The 20,913-nt window shown below is 42.0% G+C and overlaps 1 protein-coding gene across 1 annotated transcript; it reads left to right on the forward strand.

Annotated features, from left to right (window-relative positions):
• Positions 1-118: 118 nt before the first annotated feature.
• Positions 119-19,984, forward strand: LOC104692742 (RING finger protein 151-like). The gene is made up of 7 exons (XM_039548537.1): positions 119-224; positions 5,867-5,980; positions 6,892-7,115; positions 8,351-8,490; positions 10,262-10,424; positions 11,799-11,919; positions 12,839-19,984. The coding sequence occupies exons 3-7, from the start codon at positions 6,910-6,912 to the stop codon at positions 13,070-13,072; spliced, it is 864 nt and encodes a 287-aa protein (XP_039404471.1). The 5' UTR covers positions 119-224; positions 5,867-5,980; positions 6,892-6,909; the 3' UTR covers positions 13,073-19,984.
• The last annotated feature ends 929 nt before the right edge of the window (positions 19,985-20,913 follow it).

Raw genomic sequence — 20,913 nt, forward strand, 5'->3', positions numbered from 1 at the left:
CGAGCGCGCATGCGCCGGGGTTGTGCGCGCGGCCGTCCCGCTGAGGGGAGCGGGGGACCGCCCCTCCCGCCCTCGGGACGCGCTGCTCTGCGCGTGCGCAGTGCCGCCCCGCCGCTCCTGTGCCACACACAACATGGCGGAGCGGCTGCCGGCCGCACCGCCGTCAAGCGAGAGCGGCCGTAAAGGGAGCCTCGGCTGCGCGACAGCGAGCGGCGGCGGGCGGGGTGAGTGAGCGGGGCCGCGGCCCCGAGCGGGCCGGGGGCGAGCGGCGGGCGGGGGCAGCGGGGCCGGAGCGCGGCCGGGCCCGGGGCGCTGCGCGGGGTTTGTCCGTAGCGTCCGTCAGGGCCCCGTGCCGGGCTGGCGGCGGTATCGCTGGCGTGTGGGAAAGGGAGCGGTAAGGGTGTGTGCAGCTCTAATGTTTGTCGCTGCTTGAGGCCGCGCAGGTGCTGCTCCTTGGTGTCGGGTCGCTTCTCCAGATGTTTCCAGGCCAGTTCTGTGCCCTGTGCCCAGGATCGTTGTCTCTGCCTGAAGCGCCTTCCCAGGCCGGATCCGGAGGCCTTTCCCGTTCTACCTGTACAAAATTCCCCTCCCACAGCTGCGAGGGGAAGTTTCCTCTGCCCTGGTCGTGGCTCGGGGTAGCAGATCCCGGCCCTGCGCAGCCTCGGAGCTGGTCACAGAATTAATTAGGTTGGAAAAGACTTCTGAGATCATCAAGCCCATTCCAATGTCTGACCACCCTTTCCGTGAAGAAATTCTTCCCGATGTCCAACCTGAAAGCCAACCCCCCGGCACAGCTTGAGGCGATGTCCTCTCATCCTGTCGCTGGTGGTCTGGGAGAAGAGACCCTCACCTGGCTACAGCATCCTTTCAGGCAGACTGATAAGGTTCCGCTCTGAGCCTCTTCTTCTCCAGGCTAAACAACCCCAGCTCCCTCAGCTGCTCCTCATAGGACTTGTGCTCTAGACTCTTCACCAGCTTCATTGTCCTCTGGACTCTGGTCTGTGAAAGGCAGGTCATGGATGGCACTGTTCTGAGTAGGTTTTGCAGGACAGCAAGTGTTGTGTAAAAATGTTCTTCGTCAAAATAGTTAGTTATGTAGTTCCCGGTAGAGGCCTTAAATTGTCTCATATTTATTATATAAGTTTTTTCGAAAAAAAAATCAGCTGTCTGCATCAGTGTAAGGTGGTATTGCTGTCCATTTATTCTTACCCTCCTCTGTTCCTTTTCTTTTACACGAATGTTCATCAGGCTCCCCAGTCTGGGGAGCTGAGCTGAAGGAGTAGCTCTATGGCATCCTTGACCCGGGACTGCTGTTGTCTTTCTTCCCTTTCTGCCCTGGCTGCAGTTTCTTATCCCTGGTCATGCCCTGCTTATGCAGTCCCTAGAGCTTTTGCTGAGCCATCTATAAGAAATTCTAGCCTAGCAAACCGAATCAGGGAGTAGTTGTCTGTATGATAAGTCGCATGAGCCAGTTCAGGAAAGGGGCAAATTAAATGTTCTGACTGATTCAAAGGAGGAGGTAAAGGGAGGTTGGGACCACATTAATTAGTGGATAGATAGGCTTGGGCTACTGTAAGAAAACTTCCAAAGGTAAATTTTTTTCCCCCAATTCAGTCTTAAAACAGGTCAGTTACCCAGAGTGATCGATCACATCAAGTGCTTGAGAAACCACTTGTACCATCACAGTTGAAGGGGTGAATCTGCCCCTTTGGGCATTAATGTTGGCTTGAAGTGGCTTACAGTGCCAGTGTGGCATAAAACACGCTAAAATACTGCTTCTGTATAGCAGGATTTAAAGTACAGTGTGTCTCTGTGAAAATAAAGGCTGAAGGAATGTCATCTCTCAATGTCACCTCATTCCTGCGCTCTGCATAGACTGTTCCTCCAGTGCTTCAGAAGATGCTGTCTTAACCATGCACATTTGCAGTTCTGTCATGATTCACTCCAGCCCTTCAAACAGTTATGCTTTGTTTTGTCACATGGAAAAGAAGCATTTTTTAAAAATCAGAAGCTACTGTAGATGAAAAAATGAAGGTCACTAATTCCATTTCAGTGTCCTGACTTTCACAGTGGAATAGCTTTCATTAGTGCCAGGCATTTAGCAAGCTATGTGATGATGTTTTTAGGAACTATATCCAACCTGTATTCTCCCTGTTATCATATCCACACCAAATCTCTGTTTGAGGGCAGTGGAGTCCACAGCTCAAGGCTAGTTTTGGGTGTGCATCTGCCTGGCAAACAACATGGGATGACAACTATTGAAAAATTGCTTGATATCTGTGAAGTCTGGAGGAGATTTTTTGCTTGTCCAGAACTGCAGGGAAAAATAAAACATGAAACAATAAAAAGCAAATAGCATGTCATAGTTTGTGTGCTTTCTCTCCCAAACAAAGAAATCCCTGCACAATGGTACCCTTACATTGCACACCCTCCCCTGTACACTCTTCACATGGCCCTTTTAGTCCAGTGGTGGTTTTTGGTGTGGGGTCTTCTAAGAGCTTATTGGATCCTCTCTCCATTTCCGTGCAGGCAGGCCATTAACTCTTGTTATCTTGAGTTGCAGCTTCTGCTGATGACCATGAGCTCTTTATCTTCTCATTTGTGCTGCTTGTGCACCTGCTCCCCGGTAGAGCATGGGAAAGTAAAACAAAGTCCTAGACTTACGATAAACATTACTTAGCAACAACTAAAACATTGGTGTGTTGGCAACATTCTTCTCATTCTAAAGGCAAAACACAGCTCTGTACCAGCTACTGGGAGAATTGCTAAGGAAATTAACTCAGTTCCAGCCAAAAGCATGTCTAGGCAAAAGACCACAGCTTTCAGCCTTAGGCTTCCAGCAACCCAAGCTACGTATGCTAAGCAAGTAGATAGAAGCAAACAGCCTTTTAAATCACACAGCATTATAATTCTAAGTGACTCGTTCTATTTAGACGTTACTTGCTTAAGCTAAGCAACTGGTATCTCTCAACAAAATAATGTAATTTCTATGTGTAATCAAAAAGGGAGTATGACAATTGATGAATTGTAGTAGAATTGGGAAAATTGGTTTTGAGACCAAATGGAGGAGATTGTTCAGGGGATAAGCAGAATCTGAAACTTCATTTTGTGAAGATACTGAGTAAAGTGATGCTACGGTCCCGTGCCGGCTAACACGATGTCCCGGGCACCGAGCAATCTTCTGCCTGCCTCGAGCGGGGGTGGACGGAGACCGACCGTGGCGCGGGAGGGCCAGCAAAGCACCTGCTCGGGTTCGCCTTGCCAACCAGTGTCGAAAGCCCGCAAGGAGGGAGGAAAAAAGCGGAGGGACTCCTTCGTGGAGGAAGGCGTTTATTGCAGGGAAAAACCTACAGAGAGAAGCCAAAACTGTGTGGCTTGCAGCGAGTCCTGTACTTCCAAGGTCTGGGTGTGGAAAACACACATGGAACATAAGCCAGGGGGTGTTACCGAGGCGGGGAGAAGGAATTACAGCAAATGGGAGAAGGGGTAGGCGGGGAGGAATAACAAGGGCCAATTAACAACCGAAGAGCATAGAACTCTCTGGAAATACAACCAAATATGAGAAATAAGGGGAGGGGAGGGCTGCGGCCAATGGTGAAGCACGGATTTATGTATTTTTCACAGCCATTTGAATGCTCAGGGCTTCTGGGCAGTGGCAGCATCAAAACAGTGGACCTTTGGGTCTACTTGACCCGGCTGACCCTGGCTTTGGCCATGGTTCACCACAACAAAGTGATCTGTGCTGCTAGAGTGCATGACATTCTTCAGATGATCTCCCTTGGCTTATCTCTTGACTAAGGTGCATCTATTGAAGTTGACAAGAAGATAAAACATCTCTGGTTCTTCAAGTCAGGAAACTTCTACTGAAAAAGTCTGGGACTTCAGTAACAGCTATTGTATTAGGTCCCAGACCCATGGCCACAAGGGTTCTGGCACTGTGTTGTGCTGCTCCAGCACAAGTCTTGAAAACATGCAGAAGAATCCCCCTTGATTGTGTTTTTTAAATACTTTATTTTCACTCTTCATTTGAACTCCAGTCTGGCTGGGGCTTTATACATCCACATATATATATATTTATATACAGAGGCATACCTATATGATATATATTATTTTTGTTGTTGTTGCACTTCATTTCTCTCTTAAACAGAAATAAAGTTTTTGTTTCCCATTTGATAAAAATACTCTTCCCTGCATTCTGTTAGTCTTGCTAAACTTGCTAAAATATGCCAAAGAGTGTCTTGAAAACTTGGTCCTCGGGGACTAGCAGTGTTTGTGCAAAATGTAGCTCACAGCACCACAATTCCAATAGAACAGAAGCTCTAGGACAGTAAAAATACTTGGTTTTGTTCTCTTATCTGTCCTGTAAAGTTTTCTAAAAGCAGAATCCTCTAGAATCCACCAAACCAAATCAAAGTGTTAGGCTTACAGTTCATATTATCAAATCTATATATGCTGTTTAAGTCCTTAAATATACTGTATGTTTCAATGTTTTCATCAATACTGAGAAATAATACTTCACATTCTCCATACTGATGGTTAGCATTGTTCTCTGCTTTTTAAACTTTCCCTTGTAGCGCCTGCTGTCCTTACAGTCACAGCTTTGTGCCAAGATAATTTTGTTCACGCTGAACTAGCAAAGTCCTGAGTTTCCTGTCTTTGCAGTAGACCTGTAAAAACATACACAAAACAACGGTGTAAAAAGAATTGTTTGACATCTCTGTGATATGGTATTTTCTTAAGCAGATTCTTTTAAGACACGGTATGTCCATGTGGCTGAAGGAACAGCGTATCCCTGATACCTGTAAATTTAGCTTCCCTGTGTTGTTGGTGACAATGTAGCCACAGAAGCACAGAGCGAAATGCGGTCTGTAAAATCTGCTAGGGATGTGGTCAGGAATCTATGTGGAGTGCATTCCCTGCTTCTCTAGCAAACCTGTCAGTAGGTCACATGGCCAGTAGGTGTCCCAGCTAATCTGAAGCTAGCTCAAGCATCTCTGCAAGGCATGGTATTGGCTGTGTCGTAAACATGCCAGTAAAAACAAAACTTGGTATGGAAACCTTGCAGCAGATTATGTGTTTTGTATTTGGGTTACGTGCATGCTTGCTTGTGTTATGTATGCTTTTATTACAGCTTCTATTAACTTCACTCTTAGCAAATACCCTTTTAACACAAGCACGTTTCATAATCAGTGAAGATACTCTGATACTTAGATATATAAGAACTTCTAAATTCCAGATTTATGTTGTATTCGTGAAGAGTAATTGCAAAGTTCTTTTTTCCCTTCAGCGTAAAACTTGACCTTATTTCTTAGAGATCCTCGCAGTTGCCAGTTATCAACTTAAGGGATTTAAGCAATGACATTTTTTATAATATTTTAAGTGAGCAACCTTAGTTATGCTACATATCACAGCAATTATATTTGCCAATACAACAAACTTGATTGTAATAGTTTTGTTTTAAAAATGAACTGCCTGTCATGACCAGGTAAGAACAGGTTAGATAAGGAAATTCCACCTTTTTGAGGAATATAATTTTTACCAGGTTTCAGTTGCTACTTTTCAATAATACTGGATTCTGTTGTCTTCAGTCTTACAAACAAAACTGGCTTCAAAATTGATCATCAGCAGGGTGTTCAGTTTTGTGATAAATATCTGCATCAGTAGTAATTGAAACAGAGACTGGTGTTTATTTTCACCCTAATCTAGCCAATTTTCCTGTTTTGAATTGTAGGTTTTCAGTGGCTTGTTTTGGAAAACTAGGTTTAATGGTTAGGACAGCATCTCTTCAGTAGCTGGCTTGTTAGACATAGGACTCAGTAACTTAGGAAACACTACTGAGCCTTACTCTTGCTAATGTTTTTCATAGGCATAATAAAGCAGTGAAGAGAAACTGAAGGAAGTATTACATGCCTTACTGATCAGAAAACTGTTTCTGAAGTATTTGGGCAAACTACCTATATATGAAGTAAAATCTACAAAGGTAAGATCTCTTCCTTTTCTCTTTTATTTAGAAAACCTCACAACTAATGAAAACCTCTTTCACGAGTCTCAATGGCTTTACAAAAGTAACTTCGTATGTTGAGGAGCAAGGTGGAGCCTAAAACTTATTCTTTTAAGTGAGTTCTGTGGAGTCTTACCAAATTCCACAAGGCTTTTTACAGTAGGATTTGGATGAAGGCAGATTGCCCATTAGTTCTTCTTCACAAGGCTTTCAAATCCATTTAAAAGCTTCTCACTTTTATGAAATAGATCATGTAGGAGAAGACAGTAGCTCTTCATGATTTCAGGGTTAGCTGAAGTTTTGGCTTCCTTAACTTCCTGAGTATTAAGTATGTCTTTAGGCATGTGGAGATTTCATGCTGTTGCCTCTGAAATTGAGGTCTAAGTGAGAAGAGAATCTTTTTTTCAGTGTGAGAGCAACATCTTATGTGATGTGCAGTTCATAAATCCAGGATCTGCTAGCTGAAAGCGCCACAGCTATTGTTGGTAAGAACACTGTTTTGTAAGTTTGTTAGGCATTACACGAAAGTATTAAAACGGAAAGCAAACATTTGCATTTGAACTTCTGTGATGTTTCTGCTTCAGGTAGAATTCATGTAAATAGAAACTGTATGTTTCACAGTGGCTGCTACAATTATGTTTAATAACAGACTTCAGACTATCTTGATAGAAAATTGTGATTCTGACATCCAACAGTGCAATTCTCAAATTCCAACTCAAATCAGAAAGTCTCCTAAGTATGTAAGTGTTTGTTTGCATTCACACATGTACTTCTTTATTCACATTAAGGTCTCCATGTTTTTAGAATTGCTTTCAGGCTTCTTTGTGGATCTACCCATGCAGATTCAGCACAAAGACTGCTTTATTTCTGTGTTTGGGGTTTTTGAATAGGTTGAAGGTGTGGAGAGCATGGGTTATGATATTGAGCGCTTTGTGGGCTATGTTAATGAAGGGCTGTTGTGCTCCATCTGCCGAGACGTGTTAGAAGATCCACTGCAGGCTCCTTGTGAACACGCTTTCTGCACTGCCTGTATCCATGGCTGGCTTGTTCATCACAGTAACTGCCCTGAAGACAGACAAGTGATTGATGTGTCTTTGCTACGACCTCTCTACAGGTATCCAATAATCTTGCTGTGTGTTGGAATTGCATTAATTTAGGATTTCTCAGTTTTGCTTGCACAGCTTCATCTCCTGTCGATACTGTCACTCAAGACTGTCTTTATCCAGTATGCCCATGGCAGACACCAACTACTTGCATGAAAGCATTAGCATTTTCTATTTATTATAACTTAACTTTTAGGGTGTTAGGATTTCAAAACTGAAAGAACACTTAATTTGTTCTCCACCTTTTTATATCTTGAATGCTGATTCTAGATACCTGTCTGGATATTATTCTGAATGTTCTTTACAGCATCAAAACTTTTCCATACATGATTTTAGAGAAAGTCAGCAGAGCAACTCTTGATGACAGTCGCTACACACTCTATATCTCTTTTCTTTTCAGTCTTAGCTAGATGCTGTAGTGGGGTTTGTAATTAACAGTTCCTAGAGATATGAACCAAATTTCTGACCTTCAAATTCTTTTTAAAATAGATCTTTAGACATAGGGAATGTCTGTTGTGAGCCACCTTGTCATGTAAAGCAGGCTGTTTTCCTAAGTGCCTTCTATAACTGGTCAGGCAGTTGAACCAGATGATTGTTGTTGGTCCTTTCCAAACAAACTGTTCTATTTTAAACTGTCAATTCCTGCTAGTGTCAGCACAAAACAATTTCAACAGTAGACGCTGCTTGCTGTTTAACACGTGCATTGTCTAATCTTGCTCAGATAAATAGTTACATTGTATTTAAGGCCTCCAGCTACAGTAAATTTAACTTCATTAGTACTTACAACGTAATTTTTCATTAATGAGATTTTACTATCTGGAAGTTAGCTATGGCGTAGACAGAGCGCTAGAGTTTAATTTTTAGATTGTTTTGTCTGTACTCACTGTAGTCCTTTAGTCTGGCATGTTTAGAAACACAGAACTTAAATGACAGTGAGTAGCCCTGGTGTTTGGTATTGATAGTATCTGCTGAGCCAGTAAAAGGTCACAATTAGAAATTATTCAAAAATAAAGATTTCATTTGCACATTTAAATTTGGAGACTGGCTTTTCCATTAACATTGTTTCTTTCAGGCTGTTTTTTTCTGGTATGGTCACTTGAATTCTTCAAAAAAGAAATAAATTAAGATAGTCATAATTTTTCCTAATGGAGATTAGAATCTTGCTTTTTTTTTCCCAAAAGTTGAAAATAAAAATTTTTCAATAATGTTCCCAGATTTAAGAACAAATTCTTTTCTTTGCCTGTAGATATATGAAAAATGATTTAAACCGTCTTCAGCTACATTGCAGAAACAGGGAGTATGGCTGTGAAATGGTTTGTTCTCTGGAGTCTATAGACAGGCATGAAAGGGAGTGTGAGTACAGTCAGATACCTTGCTCCAATGCTGGTGAGTAACATTCAAAGAAGTTGAGTCCTTTATATTTAAAAAACATGTTTGTCATCTTCCTGTCGACAGAACTACAATAATAGCCATTATTTTCTAACAGAAATTCAAAGCTTTGGCATGATCTGCTCTTTACAGCAGTGTTATTGAGCAAAATATAGTACCAGTTTATGGTAGTTGTGATGATTAGCAACTGTTTCTTATCCAAAAACTAACCAAAATGAATATGATGAACTTCAAATGTATGAAAATGTAGTAGTGCGTTAGTTTTGCTTTCTGTCAAGTTATGAGTTTGTTTCCCAGTTCTGACTGCATGTTCTGATGTTTGAATGAATGCAGTAGCCCCTGCAGAAGACTTAGGGGTCATAATTTATTTATAAAACACCTGGTTGCCTGGTGCATGTGCAGCTGCCAACTCTGTGCCATGATTTTAACAAGAACGTATCTTGGAAGTAAGAATTATTCTAAGCTAAATTCCGATTAGAATTGTTCATGTTGAAGTTTTTATTTAAAACAAGGTTGCACCTCCTGAGAAGGAAACATGCCTCTAAAGAGGAACATACTGTTACAATTTCCCAGTTGATTTCATTTGAAATGTTGTATGATCCTAGATAAAGTTAATTTCTAATTAATGATGCTAAGGGCATAGTTGAGTCTGCCATTGTAATTAATTATGAGATGATTAAGGTGTTAGAATTGCTCTACTGGAAGTTATAATTTCTCTCAGAAGTAAGTGACTTCTGCAGATGCTTGATTCATGTGTTCTACTTCCTACAGAAACTGTAGTGTTTTATAGAGTTACCACGCTGGGTGTCTGGTGTTTGGGGTGTGAAGGCTCTCACATCTCTTGAACTCTTTCCCAAGAATACCTGGAATATATTTTGAGTACCACAATAACAAATCATTATATTTATTAGTAAAGCTTTTCTAGAGAACTCTTTTGTCATTTTCTGGCATGGTTTGTTGGGAAGTTTCAATACTCCATTGTTTCAGTTTCCTTAAGTTGATATTCCCTTCAAATTAAATGCAAGGGTGTAGTGCAACAAAGAGTGCCTCAAAGATTAAACTACAAACTTCATAAATTTGACTTCATAAGTTAAGACTACAAACTTCAAGTTTAGAGTTAAATGTAGCAATAGTTTATATAGTGTTTATTTTTTATTCTTTACATTTTACTTTTAATCACCACAGGACTGCAAAGTTGGTATCCTAGAATTTCTGTGGAAATGTTTATCTTTGTATGAGTTATTAAACGTTCATAAATAAATGTTCCAACTTATTTATGTGGTCTAGTACATTATGGACAAGACCATCAAATCGTCTGGAAAACAAGTTTACATTCCATCCCACCCACATCTGTCTTTACTACATCTTTGGACTTTTCCCTAAGTTTGATAGTGTAATATTTTTTTACACATGTGCATTCTTTATCAGTTCCAGTCATTGCAATCTACGTCGGAAGCACAGGCAAACTGCTAGTGTCTTAGCTTGGCATCAGGATTGTCATTACTGAAGTTAATTTAATGCCAGACCAGCAATAGAAGACTTTATAGAAAATAGCTCCTTCCAACCTTTCAGTATTTTCAGTTAATGGATAAGTATCTTAATGAGACTTTTAACAGCATTGTATTAGTAGCTACGTGTGTGTAACTGTCATATTTCATATTCTAAAGAAATCACTTTTCCCAGCTTCCTTTCTGGAGTGGTTTTGTTTGGAATGGCTCAAAATGCTTTTGTTGTAAATGACTGTCTTGCCTTGCTCTTCCTTGCTCAGGTTGTACGGTGCAGATTGAGCGGCGTAACATGGACGGGCACCTGGCGGTGTGCGAGTACCGGAGCCGGGAGTGCCCCAATGGCTGTGGTTACACCATTCTCAGCGCAGAGGACACGCAGCACAACTGTGTGGCAGAGCTAAGAACTGAGCTGGAGCTACTTCGGTACAAACCTTCTGTTCCTCTCGTGTTTGTGTTGGGCTGGGCTTAAAATCGCAGCATGAAGCACTTTGAAATACTAGCACTAGATTCTGGTATGTGTTAAATGGTCCATTAATTACTTGATGCTAATGGGCCAGAATTTTATTATGTGTCAGCATAGACTTTAAATTCTTGCTGGTTTGAGTCTTCTGTTGTTGGGTTTTTTTTTTGTCCAAGTTACTATAAATCTTAAAATACCCTTGCTTGCAGTTGAACAGAACTGTGAGCTTACTATGTAAAATGACAAAAAACCTAAGAAAACTGAAGTTGGCGATTTAATGTTTCCATTGGCCTGTTGTAGACACAAAGTCACATTATTTAATAATTGTATTTAGTTTATGTTTTTACAGATAGAGAAGATAAAAATCTGTAATTATTTTGGCAGATACAGGTAGATTCAACTGCTGAAGATCTAATTTTGATTTTTTTTAAAGTCCTGGTAGATTAATAACAGTCAGTGAATATGACTCTTCTTACCAGCATCCTTGTTTTCCTCTTATGTATGTTTCTGTAGCTTTCCCTTTTCATTATACTCCAGTTGGACTTTTTTTTTCCCCTCATGCTCCTTCCTATTTGTATCTTTCAGCTCCTAAGTGTTGTGCTTTTGAACACTGCTGTGAAGTCAGGCTCAAATGTGGTTTAAATGCGTTGAGACACAAGGGATTCTGCTACCTGGTTTCTGAACTCAAAAGGTTAATATAGTGCCAGCTGGTTTTGGCTGTGGAGCTGTGTGAGTGACTAGGCTGTAACAGTTTACTGCATACTGTCATTTTACTGCATGGTGTCCACCATAAAAGTGAGCACAGATTGCACAGAACCATGGAATCATTTAGGTTGGAAAAGAGCTCTAAGATCATTGAGTCCAGCAATTAATCCAGCACTGCCAGGCCCACCACTAAACTGTGCCTATAAGTGCCTACCATGTCCACACACTCAGGCTGTCTCACTTCCTTACCTGTTTAGTAGTACTATAGGATTCAGACTTTTTATCTTGGCTGCCTCTATTTCATAACACTTAGCAAGCACATACTGTAGGCAAGCAGCAGAAAATCACCTAAAGTCATAAATACACATTCTTGAGCTCATGGAATTACTTGAGGAATATGATATGATTGTCCCTCTATAGGCTCTTCATGGGCACTTCAGTGCCCCTGGGCACAAGGCACTTCTTTATGCCAGTTTTTTTTTTTAATTAATAAGTCATGCTTCTACCGGGGCATCCTGTAGAGCTTGATGGGAATCAGATCAGGCTGTTTGGCTGCAAGAAGGCTTTCTGGAATTTGAAAATCGTTCTTTTCTCTGCTTACAAGACTTCACAAGGAGAAATAAACTTTTTAGGTCAGAAATGATCTGCAGAGTGGAGGAGGCAAAACATGAGATGGAGTCAAGGTTAGATTCACAGAGAAGGCATATGGTCCAAAAAGAAAGTATTCTGCAAAATGAAATTGAAGAACTAAAGGTAAATACAAACCTTTTTTTTTTTCTCTCTCTTAACAGTCTAGCTGTTTGCTTTTCCCAGTAGCAGTTTCTTATTTTGTAAGTAAAGTCTCATACAGAGGAAAATGGTATTAAGTATGGGAAGCAAAACCAACAAAGCTTTGCCAGGTTAGTCAGCTCTATGGAGAAGCAGGCTGGATGCTGTATTGCTGGGGTTTATCTGCTTCAGGTTCACTGGAGCTCACCTGGGTACTCCATCAGTGTCTGTGCATGCGTAACATTGTCAGCAGATCAGTCTGAAACTGATTTCAGTGTCTAAATGTAGAGTATACATCACAAACTGGATGTAATTAAACATCCAGCTCCATTTTTAATTGCTGTCCAAAGTGGCTTAGTCCAGAGCTGACACAGAGTCCTACTGCCAACAGTGGTGTTTGCACTGTGGTCAGAAGGTTGGAAGGGTGCACAGTAAACGTCATCAGGCAACAAGCAAGGCTGTCTTATCCTCTTAGTCATCCTGTTTTTATTATATCACAGAACAATGATTTTTAAAGCAGTGGATGTGCTTTATAGTTTACATTTTTATTTTTACTGGATTTGACATTAAATCCTTGCAGAATGTATCTGAACATAACCAGAACCACATTTTGTTTGGATTCTTGAAACAGAAAATAAAAGCAGCAAGAGGGTAAATCAGCTGTTTCTTATCATACGTTGTAAGAAACTTTTTGAAAAACACGTTGGAATCTTTAGAACAAGACCATTCCAGAAGGCGAATGCTGGATTGTGTCTCAAATTGTTTATATTTGCTATCAAAAAATTATTTCCGTGTTCTTTATTCTTAAGACTCCATCGCCCTACGTGCATGGCCAGTTCAACTTCATTGCGCCATCATTAGAAGAGGGTTTGTTTCTTGCAGTGAATTTGTATTTGCATTTCAGAGTCAGATGTCACGAATGATGTCAGATGTGCGGTCTCTGATGGCTGCGGAGAGACAGCACCGTCAAGAGCTGGAGCAGGCAGAGCTGGAAAAACGGGAGTTAATGGAGCTGCTGAAGGGGCTGCAGAAGGACTGTCGATTAACTACTACAGAGGGAAGCAGGAAGTCAAATTTCCGTCCTTTGACACGACTAGAGAGTGTGAAAAGAAAACCTAGGGAAGTTACAGTTATCTAAATAGTACTAAGCTCAAAAAGCATTTTCTTCAAATACTGTCTTCTGGCAAACTACTTTCTTTGAATGATTGGTAAATTTTATATCATTTCTGATTTACTTGTTTTCTTTTAAAGTCTAAATTACAACTGTATTTCCTTTGGGGCCATAAAAACAAACAGAAGAATTTTTTTCTGAGGGAATACTGATCATTAAAACCAGTAATTGGAAGACATATTTTTAGCTAATGGGGAGGAGACTTGATTCATTCTCTCTTTACTGTATCACTTACAGGAATCTTTCAAGCCTGAAAGCTACAGCCTTTTAAAGATACGGACTATTATAGACCAGGAAGAAAACAACATTTAAATACCTATGTTTCAAACAAAAAAGCAAATGTGACCACTTGGGATGTACTTAATTTGAGGAAAAGTGAATAGTAGAATTAGTAAGTCAGTAATAGAAGTTAATAAGATTTTGTTTGTTTGTAGTTTGTAGAAGGTCTTATTTCAAAGGTTGAAAGCAAGCACTTTAAATTGTAATTCTTCTGCTATGTAAAGCTTCGGGTGAGATTGACTGTTGCTTTAGAGTTTCTTCTCATTTCCGAGGCTGATACACACTTAAGAGACTAATGCTAAAGCCCAAGGTAGTAGAATGATCTAAAACCTTTTAAACAGATGTGTGAATAACTTTGAGTTTGTGGGAATGGATCTGCTTCTTATTTAAAAATTTGAAGCTTTTATATGTGAAAGTATCAGGAATTTCTACAGGATCTTTTAAGCATAAGACCAGTCCATTTGGTACTCAATGTCTTTAAAGCATATATAAATACTTAGAGTATCTTTTATTTTCTTGTGGCAGGTTTAAGGCTACTTGATATGCACAAGAGATAAATATTTGCACAGTCACTTGGGCTTCAGACATCTGTGTTAGTGCTCAAGCACTAACACAGGGCTGCAGGGAGTGCCAGAGCCTGGCACTGGCATCTGAGGGTAACAGAACACCTGTGTGAGTGCGAGCAGGTCAATGATCTGCTCTGCTTAGTGCTACAACTCAAAGAGGAGATAGAAGGGCTAAGGGATGTTAGAGCATCTGAGGAAGAGATTGACTGGTAGAGCCATACTCTGCCTCTCCTGAGGCGAGTGTACCAGTCACATGCACCTCAGAAAGTGGAGGATCGCTAGAGGTGAACCTAGGGTGGCAGGCCTGTGATGGGGGCAAAAGCACTGGCCCGGCTAAAGTGCATCTACACCAATGCACCATGTGGGCAGCAAGCAGGAGGAGCTGGAAGCCATTGTGCAGCAGGAAGGTTTTGATGTTGTCACCATCACAGAAACGTGGTGGGATCACTCACATGACTGGAGTGCTGCAATGACTGGATATAAGCGCTTTAGAAGAGACAGGTGAAGCAGGAGAGGTGGTTGGATAGCACTGTACAATGGGGAGTGTTTTGATTGGATTGAAATTGATGATGAAGATGACAAGGTTGAGTGCCTCTGGTAAAGATCAGGGTGAAGGTCAGCAGGGCAGATGTCATGGTGGGAGTCTGTTAGAGACCACCCAGCCAGTCCAGGCTGATGACGCGTTCTACAAACAGCTGGCAGAAGCCTCACAGTCACCAGCCTTTGTACTCAGGGGTGACTTCAGCTTGCCAGATGTCTGTTGGAAATACAGCAGAGAGGAAGCAGCCTAGGAGGTTCCTGGAATGTGTGGAAGACATCTTTCTAACTAACACAACTGGTAGATGAGCCTAACAGAGGAGGGGCCCTATTGTTTGTGGGCAAAGAAGGACTGGTGGGTGATGAGATGGTCAGTGGCCATCTTGGGCAGGGTGACCATGAACTGTTACGGCTTTCTGTACTGGGTAAAGTGAGGAGGGGCACCAGCAGAATTTCCACCTTGGACTTTGGCGAGCAGACTTTGGCCTGTCTAGGGCATTCATTGACCAAGTCCCTTGGAAGTCAGTCCTGAAGGGCGAAGGAGTACAGGAAGGTGGATCTGCTTTAAAAAGGAATTATTAAATATTCAGGAACAGACTGTCACCACGTGTAGAAAAACAAATTGTCAGGAAAAAAGACCAGTGTGGTTAAACAGAGAGCTTAAGCTGGAATTTAGGGAAAATAAAAGAGAATATATCACCTCTGGAAGGAGGGTCAGGTAACTTGGGAGGACTGTAAGAATGTCACAAGGTCATGTAGGAAGAAGATTAAAAGGGACAAAGCCCAACTAGAACTTGATTTGGCCACTACAGTTAAAGACAACAAAAAAGTTTCTATTAATATTTTGACAGCAAAAGGAGGGTCAAGGAGTGGCTCTGCCATTAGTTGAATCCAGAGGGTGGTGTAGTGACAGGGGTTGAGGAAAAGGCAGAGGTACTTAATGCCTTCTTTGCCTCGGTCTTCAATATCAGGATCAGTTATTCTCAGGATGCCCAGCTCCCTGAGATGGAAGTTGTTGATGGGCAGATGAGTGAAATCCCCATAATCCAGGAGGAGATGGTTAGTGACCTGCTCTGCCAGTTAGACACTCACAGGTCTATGGGCCCTGATGGGATCCACCCCAGAGTAATGAGGGAACTGGCAAAAGTATTTGCCAAAACACTTTCAATCATCTATCAGCAGTCCTGCTCAACTGGAGAAGTTCCATCTGACTGGAGATTAGCAAATGTATCACCCATCTACAAGAACGGTTGGAAGGATGACCTGGGGAACTACAGGCCTGTCAGCCTGACTTCAGCTTGGGGCAAGGTTCTGGAAGAGATCATCCTGAGTGCCATTACATGGCACATGCAGGACAACCAAGGGATCAAGCCAGGCTTTAAGAAAGGCAGGTCCTGCTTGACTGATCTGATCTCCTGCGACCAAGTGACCTGCTGAGAAGGTGAGGGAGAGGCTGTGGATGTTGTCTATCTAGACTTCAGGGAAGCATTTCACACCATCTTCCATAGCATCCTCCCAGAAAAACTGGCTACCTGGGGTTTGGATGGGTGGACTCTCCAATGGATAAAAAATTGGCTGGTTGTTAGGCCCAGAGAGCGGTGGGGAACGGAGCTAAATCCAGTTGGCAGCTGGTCACTGGTGGTGTTCACCAGGGCTCAGTATTTGGGCCAGTTCTGTTTAACACCATTATTAATGATCTGGTCTTGGGGATTGAGTGCGCCCTGAATAAATTTGCAGACACCACCAAGTTGGATGGGATGTTGATCTGTTTAAGGGTAGGAAGGCTCTGCAGACAGACCTGGACAGGGTCGATGAATGTGCGAAGGACAGCTGCACGAGGTTCAGTAAGGCAAAGTGCTGGGTCCTGCCCTTGGGTTGCAGCAACCCCATGCAGTGCTACAGGCTGGGGGCAGAATGGCTCGAGAGCTGTTCAGCAGAAAGGGACTTGGGGGTGCTGGTTGACAGCTGGCCTAATATGAGCCAACGTGTGGCCAGGTGGCCAAGAACGCCAATGGCATCCTGGCCTGTATCAGAAATAGTGTGGCACTGATTGTCCCTCTATATTTGGCACTGGTGAGGCCACACCTTGAGTGCTGTGTCCAGTTTTGGCCCCTCACTTTAAAAAGGGCATTGAAATGCTTAAGCATGTCCAGCAAAGGGCAACAAAGCTCATGAAAGGTCTAAAAAGCTTGTCTAATGAGGAACAGCTGAGAGGGCTGGGTTGGTTTAGCCTAGAGAAGAGGAGGCTCAAAGGGGGACCTCTTCACTCTCTACAGCTCCATGAAAGGAGGTGTAACCAGGTGGGGACTGGTCTCTACTACTGTGCCTACAATGAGAGGACAAGAGGAAATGGCCTTAAGCTGAGACAAGGGAGATGCAGATTAGATGTTAGAAAAAAAATTTTCACTGTTAGGGTGGTCAAGCATTGCAATAGGGTGCCCAGGGAGCTGGTGGAGTCACCATCCCTGGAGGTGTTCAAGAGTTGTCAGGATCTGGGGCTGGGCAATGGTTTAGTGGTTTTGGGGTTACAGGAGTAGTTCTGGGTTGACAGTTGGACTTGGTCTCTTCCACCCTTGATGATTCTATGACTCAAAGTTTGCAATAGAATTTTTTAACAGACTCACAAATCAAGGAGGCATTTATCTGTAAGCACTGCATGAGAAATCTGTATAGTTCAAAGACTTTCTCCAAACTTCTTACACAGCCTGTTCATGTTCTTTTCAGTGCTATAACTAAGCCATATTCTCAGCTCATCAGTGGACTAACTATAGAGGTATCTAGCCTTCTGTTTACTGAATGTGTTAAATCAGTTTTGAAGGCTCAGGAAAATATGTGCAGGTTCAACAACCCGAATATGTTAGTTTTATAGTTTAGAAAGCAACTGCATTACTGTGCATGCCTTGCTGTCACTCAGAGCAATGCTTTTATAGCTAATAGCATAACCAAAGAGAGAGGCAGCAGTCTTCTTTAGCACATAGTCTACATTATGAAGACTTGTGGTCAGAGCTGTCTGAATTTCGGGCATTAATAAATCCTTCTAACTTGCTGTTTCTTTAGTACCACTGAGGCAGATGTGCACATATTCAGGTCTTAGTATTTAAAAACTGGTCTTGTGTATTTAAAAACTGATATAAATAGCTCTTCTGTAAAAGTGGGGTTTTTTCAGGGAAAAAAACACATTCAAAGTAATTTAGAGTATTTGGGACACTATAGCAGTCTCACCAATTCATGGCATAGCACATCTCTTAAGCAGCCATGTTTAATAATCTCAAACAGTAAACCAGTAGCTATAATTTGGGAAGACCTTCATTCACACTAAATGTTCAGTGGTCAGTTCACTTAATCAGTGTGTGTATTAAAGCAATAGGTAGAAAGTAAGAATGCTGTTACTCTCGTGTTCTAAACAAGCAAGCTGTGAGTGTCTGTGCTCTGCGTGACATTATTGCAGCATTCATGCTAATTTTCAAGCTTTTTGGCAACATCAGATTTCATGCTATTAGATTTAGTTAGTGCTTTTCTGTGTATCGTAACTGTGTGGTGGTGATGTGACTTTATCAACTTTGCCTAATGTAAAGAAGAAAATCACTTCAAAATCCTTTAGAACTCAATGAACTGGATCATCTTTCCTGAGTCAGAGGGCAGTAACCCAATCTTTTCTGTTCCGACCACAGAAGAAAGCAAGTTATTAGTTCTGTGCTTTCCCCATAAGGGGATCTCTGCATTTGTTTGCTTTAGAAACTTCACCCACTTATTTATGACTAAATTCCTCCTAGCATGGGAAATAGGGTTTATTTAATGTTTACTTAGTGTTTGGTCTGCTGTCTTTTCCCTAAGTGCTGGACATGAAACTGTGTGAGAAAACGCGTCCTGGGTGGTAAGGAAGGACTTTCTGCTGTGCAATCAAGCTCTGACAGTCTGAACTTCCAGTGTGAAAATGTGGCCCACTGGCTGCTGGAATGGGCTGTCACTATGGGTTTCCTTTAGCAGCAAAGAAGCCCTTTCAGAGATGTTTTAAATAGGTACACAGTAGCTAATGGCATCAGGTCTCTCTGGTGGCTCTAAGCTTTATGCCATTCCTCTGGGTTGGTAACGGTTCTGCACTTCAGATTTTCCTCTGCTAATGAACTTCTCACAGGGTGGCATTGCTGAAGTATCGTCATCATTTGACCTGTCTTACAACTGACTAGACTGACATGAAATAGCCCGTTACATTAATATTTCATCTACTTGCTTTTCCAGTGTCATGTATTATGCAGCTCTTAATAGCAGTTGGCAGAAGCAAGGGATTTTTTTTCTTTCTTTCAAATAGTCTGTTAATCCTTTCCACAAAAACTAAGACTCCAAATATTGTACTAGACCTGACAGAAGTTAAAGACACTCACTTGGAAATGCTACTTCCTTAGTCATGATCATATTTTAGAATTATATGAGAGACACTGCTAAAAGTGCATTACAGGAGGGTTCCAGCACGGAATTACTGGTATTATTATTCTCATACTAAATCACACTTTAATCAGTTCCATTTCCTCACAAGTGGAACTGCTACTCAAGTGGACCAGTAACTGTGCAAACTGTTGTATTTTGAGTTGCTGCTTCTAGCTCTTTGCAGCTGGAAGAGGGAGAGCAAAGAGAGGAACACATAAATGTGGTGTGACTGTTCCCTCAGCCCAAAAGTAGTGATGCAGCTGCACCAGCCTGTGGCACCAGGCTTACCAGTGTGAGCTGCCAGCGTGTGGCAGGGAGTTAACATGGCATTAGAATTAAAAGGAGATTAAGTCTTTATCCAGTTAGGTGGGTACACAATGTCAGAGTACCAAGCCTGGGAGATTCACAAACAAAACTCTGAGAGAGCAAGTGGTTAAGTAAAGTACGTGGAACTTTCATCTACAAGAGTTTCTTGTCAGCATAGAAGGGAAGGGAATTGCACACTCAAGCAAAATACCTGCTATAGTGATGTATTTTGACTGGCCAAAAGTGGTTTTATATGAAATGTTCTTAGGTGTTTGTATGAAGTAATGTATTAATAGACCCCAGTTGCAAACAGTTCCTAATTTACAGAAATGGGTAGCCTTGCAAATGAAATTTTCCATGTGCTGTCTTCTTGGATGTTTCTGGCATGGTGCTTCTCTACAGCCACTTTCCTTAGAAGTGCTGGGTAGTATTGACAGGGAGCAATACTAGCCTTGCCTTTCCCCCGTACTGTTGTCAGATGGAGTACGGTAGGTCAGGGAGATTTTACCACGTAGAAGATGCCTTTATAAACACCTACAATTCTATGCAACTTTCTATTAACAGAGTAAACACTGAACTGTCTTCCAGCATTATGGGTCGCTGCCAGTCTATTTACGTTTTCTACCTTTATATGCACAAGGATAAACCAGCGCTAAACAGATCTTAATCTCTAGGCTGTATAAGAAACAGTAACACTTTGTATCACTTTGAAGTACACTTTGTATAAAAGTTGAACTAATAAAGGGTCTACATCATCATTAACACACTTCGGTTCACTTCATTCTGTACCGAAGTTTGAGTACCCTCTTTATCAGATGGAATGGCAACATTTAGGTACACTGGCCTGCAGAGCACGGGAGTCATGAATGCACTACAGTTACAGGTTTGGTGCCCTGGAGCAGGTAAGGCTGCATTTTCCCTTGTAGAGGGAGCAGTAAACAAAGCAGGTGTTCAGTCAAACTATCCCTTCTCCAGGATTTCCCTCCTGCCTCATAGATGGGAGTTTCTGAATGGGATGAGCAGCTGCTTGGAAGGCAAAACACTGGCAAAAGTTGAGAATTCCTGGAGTATGGCACTCCAGTCCTGCAGAGACAACAGGAAAATGATGGGGCAAGAAGGGAAAAACTCATTCTCTGTCCATCAAATGCAGGGATCTCATCCATAATGCAAGTTTTTATGGCCACTACAAAAACCCAGGTGGGATATGAACATGTAAGAAGAGCAAAACAACGAGCTGTTGTATTTGCTTAAACATGAGCTATCTGGACACGGGGCACTCAAGCAGGAATTTGCTGCATGCAGGCCTCAGCCTTCACCATCTAGACACATTCTGTTACCCGATGGAGGAGCTACTCAGCAGGAAAAAAAAGGCTGAAAGCTAACATGGCACAACTAGAGACCAGCCCGGGAGCTGGCAGATAACCTGTTTATCTCCTACACCTCTCCATCTGCACCTGGCCCTCAGCCACATTACAGACTGCATTGCAGCTAAAGATTATGGAGGCAAAAAAACCCACACACAACTTGTCTCACCCTTATGCCAAACACAAACTGTGCTTTTGTCTGTCCGTGCTGCATTGGAGATCTCTTCTGCCTCACTCCCCCCCTGCCACTGTTCTGCTCATCAAGTAAGCACAGGAATCTCTAAAGTTAGCCACTTCCTGGTGCTCCAGTCAGGAAACAAAACCTGAAAAT

Source organism: Corvus cornix, chromosome 2 (genome assembly GCF_000738735.6).
Source record: "Corvus cornix cornix isolate S_Up_H32 chromosome 2, ASM73873v5, whole genome shotgun sequence".
Classification (NCBI taxonomy): Eukaryota; Metazoa; Chordata; class Aves; order Passeriformes; family Corvidae; genus Corvus; species Corvus cornix.

Excerpts from the sequence above, each read along its gene's own strand:
- LOC104692742 (XM_039548537.1), top strand. The coding sequence starts at position 6,910 with ATGGGTTATGATATTGAGCGCTTTGTGGGCTATGTTAATGAAGGGCTG. Across the intron at positions 10,425-11,798 it reads ACTGAGCTGGAGCTACTTCG|GTCAGAAATGATCTGCAGAG; the intron begins GTACAAACCTTC and ends TAAACTTTTTAG. Across the intron at positions 11,920-12,838 it reads ATGAAATTGAAGAACTAAAG|AGTCAGATGTCACGAATGAT; the intron begins GTAAATACAAAC and ends TTTGCATTTCAG.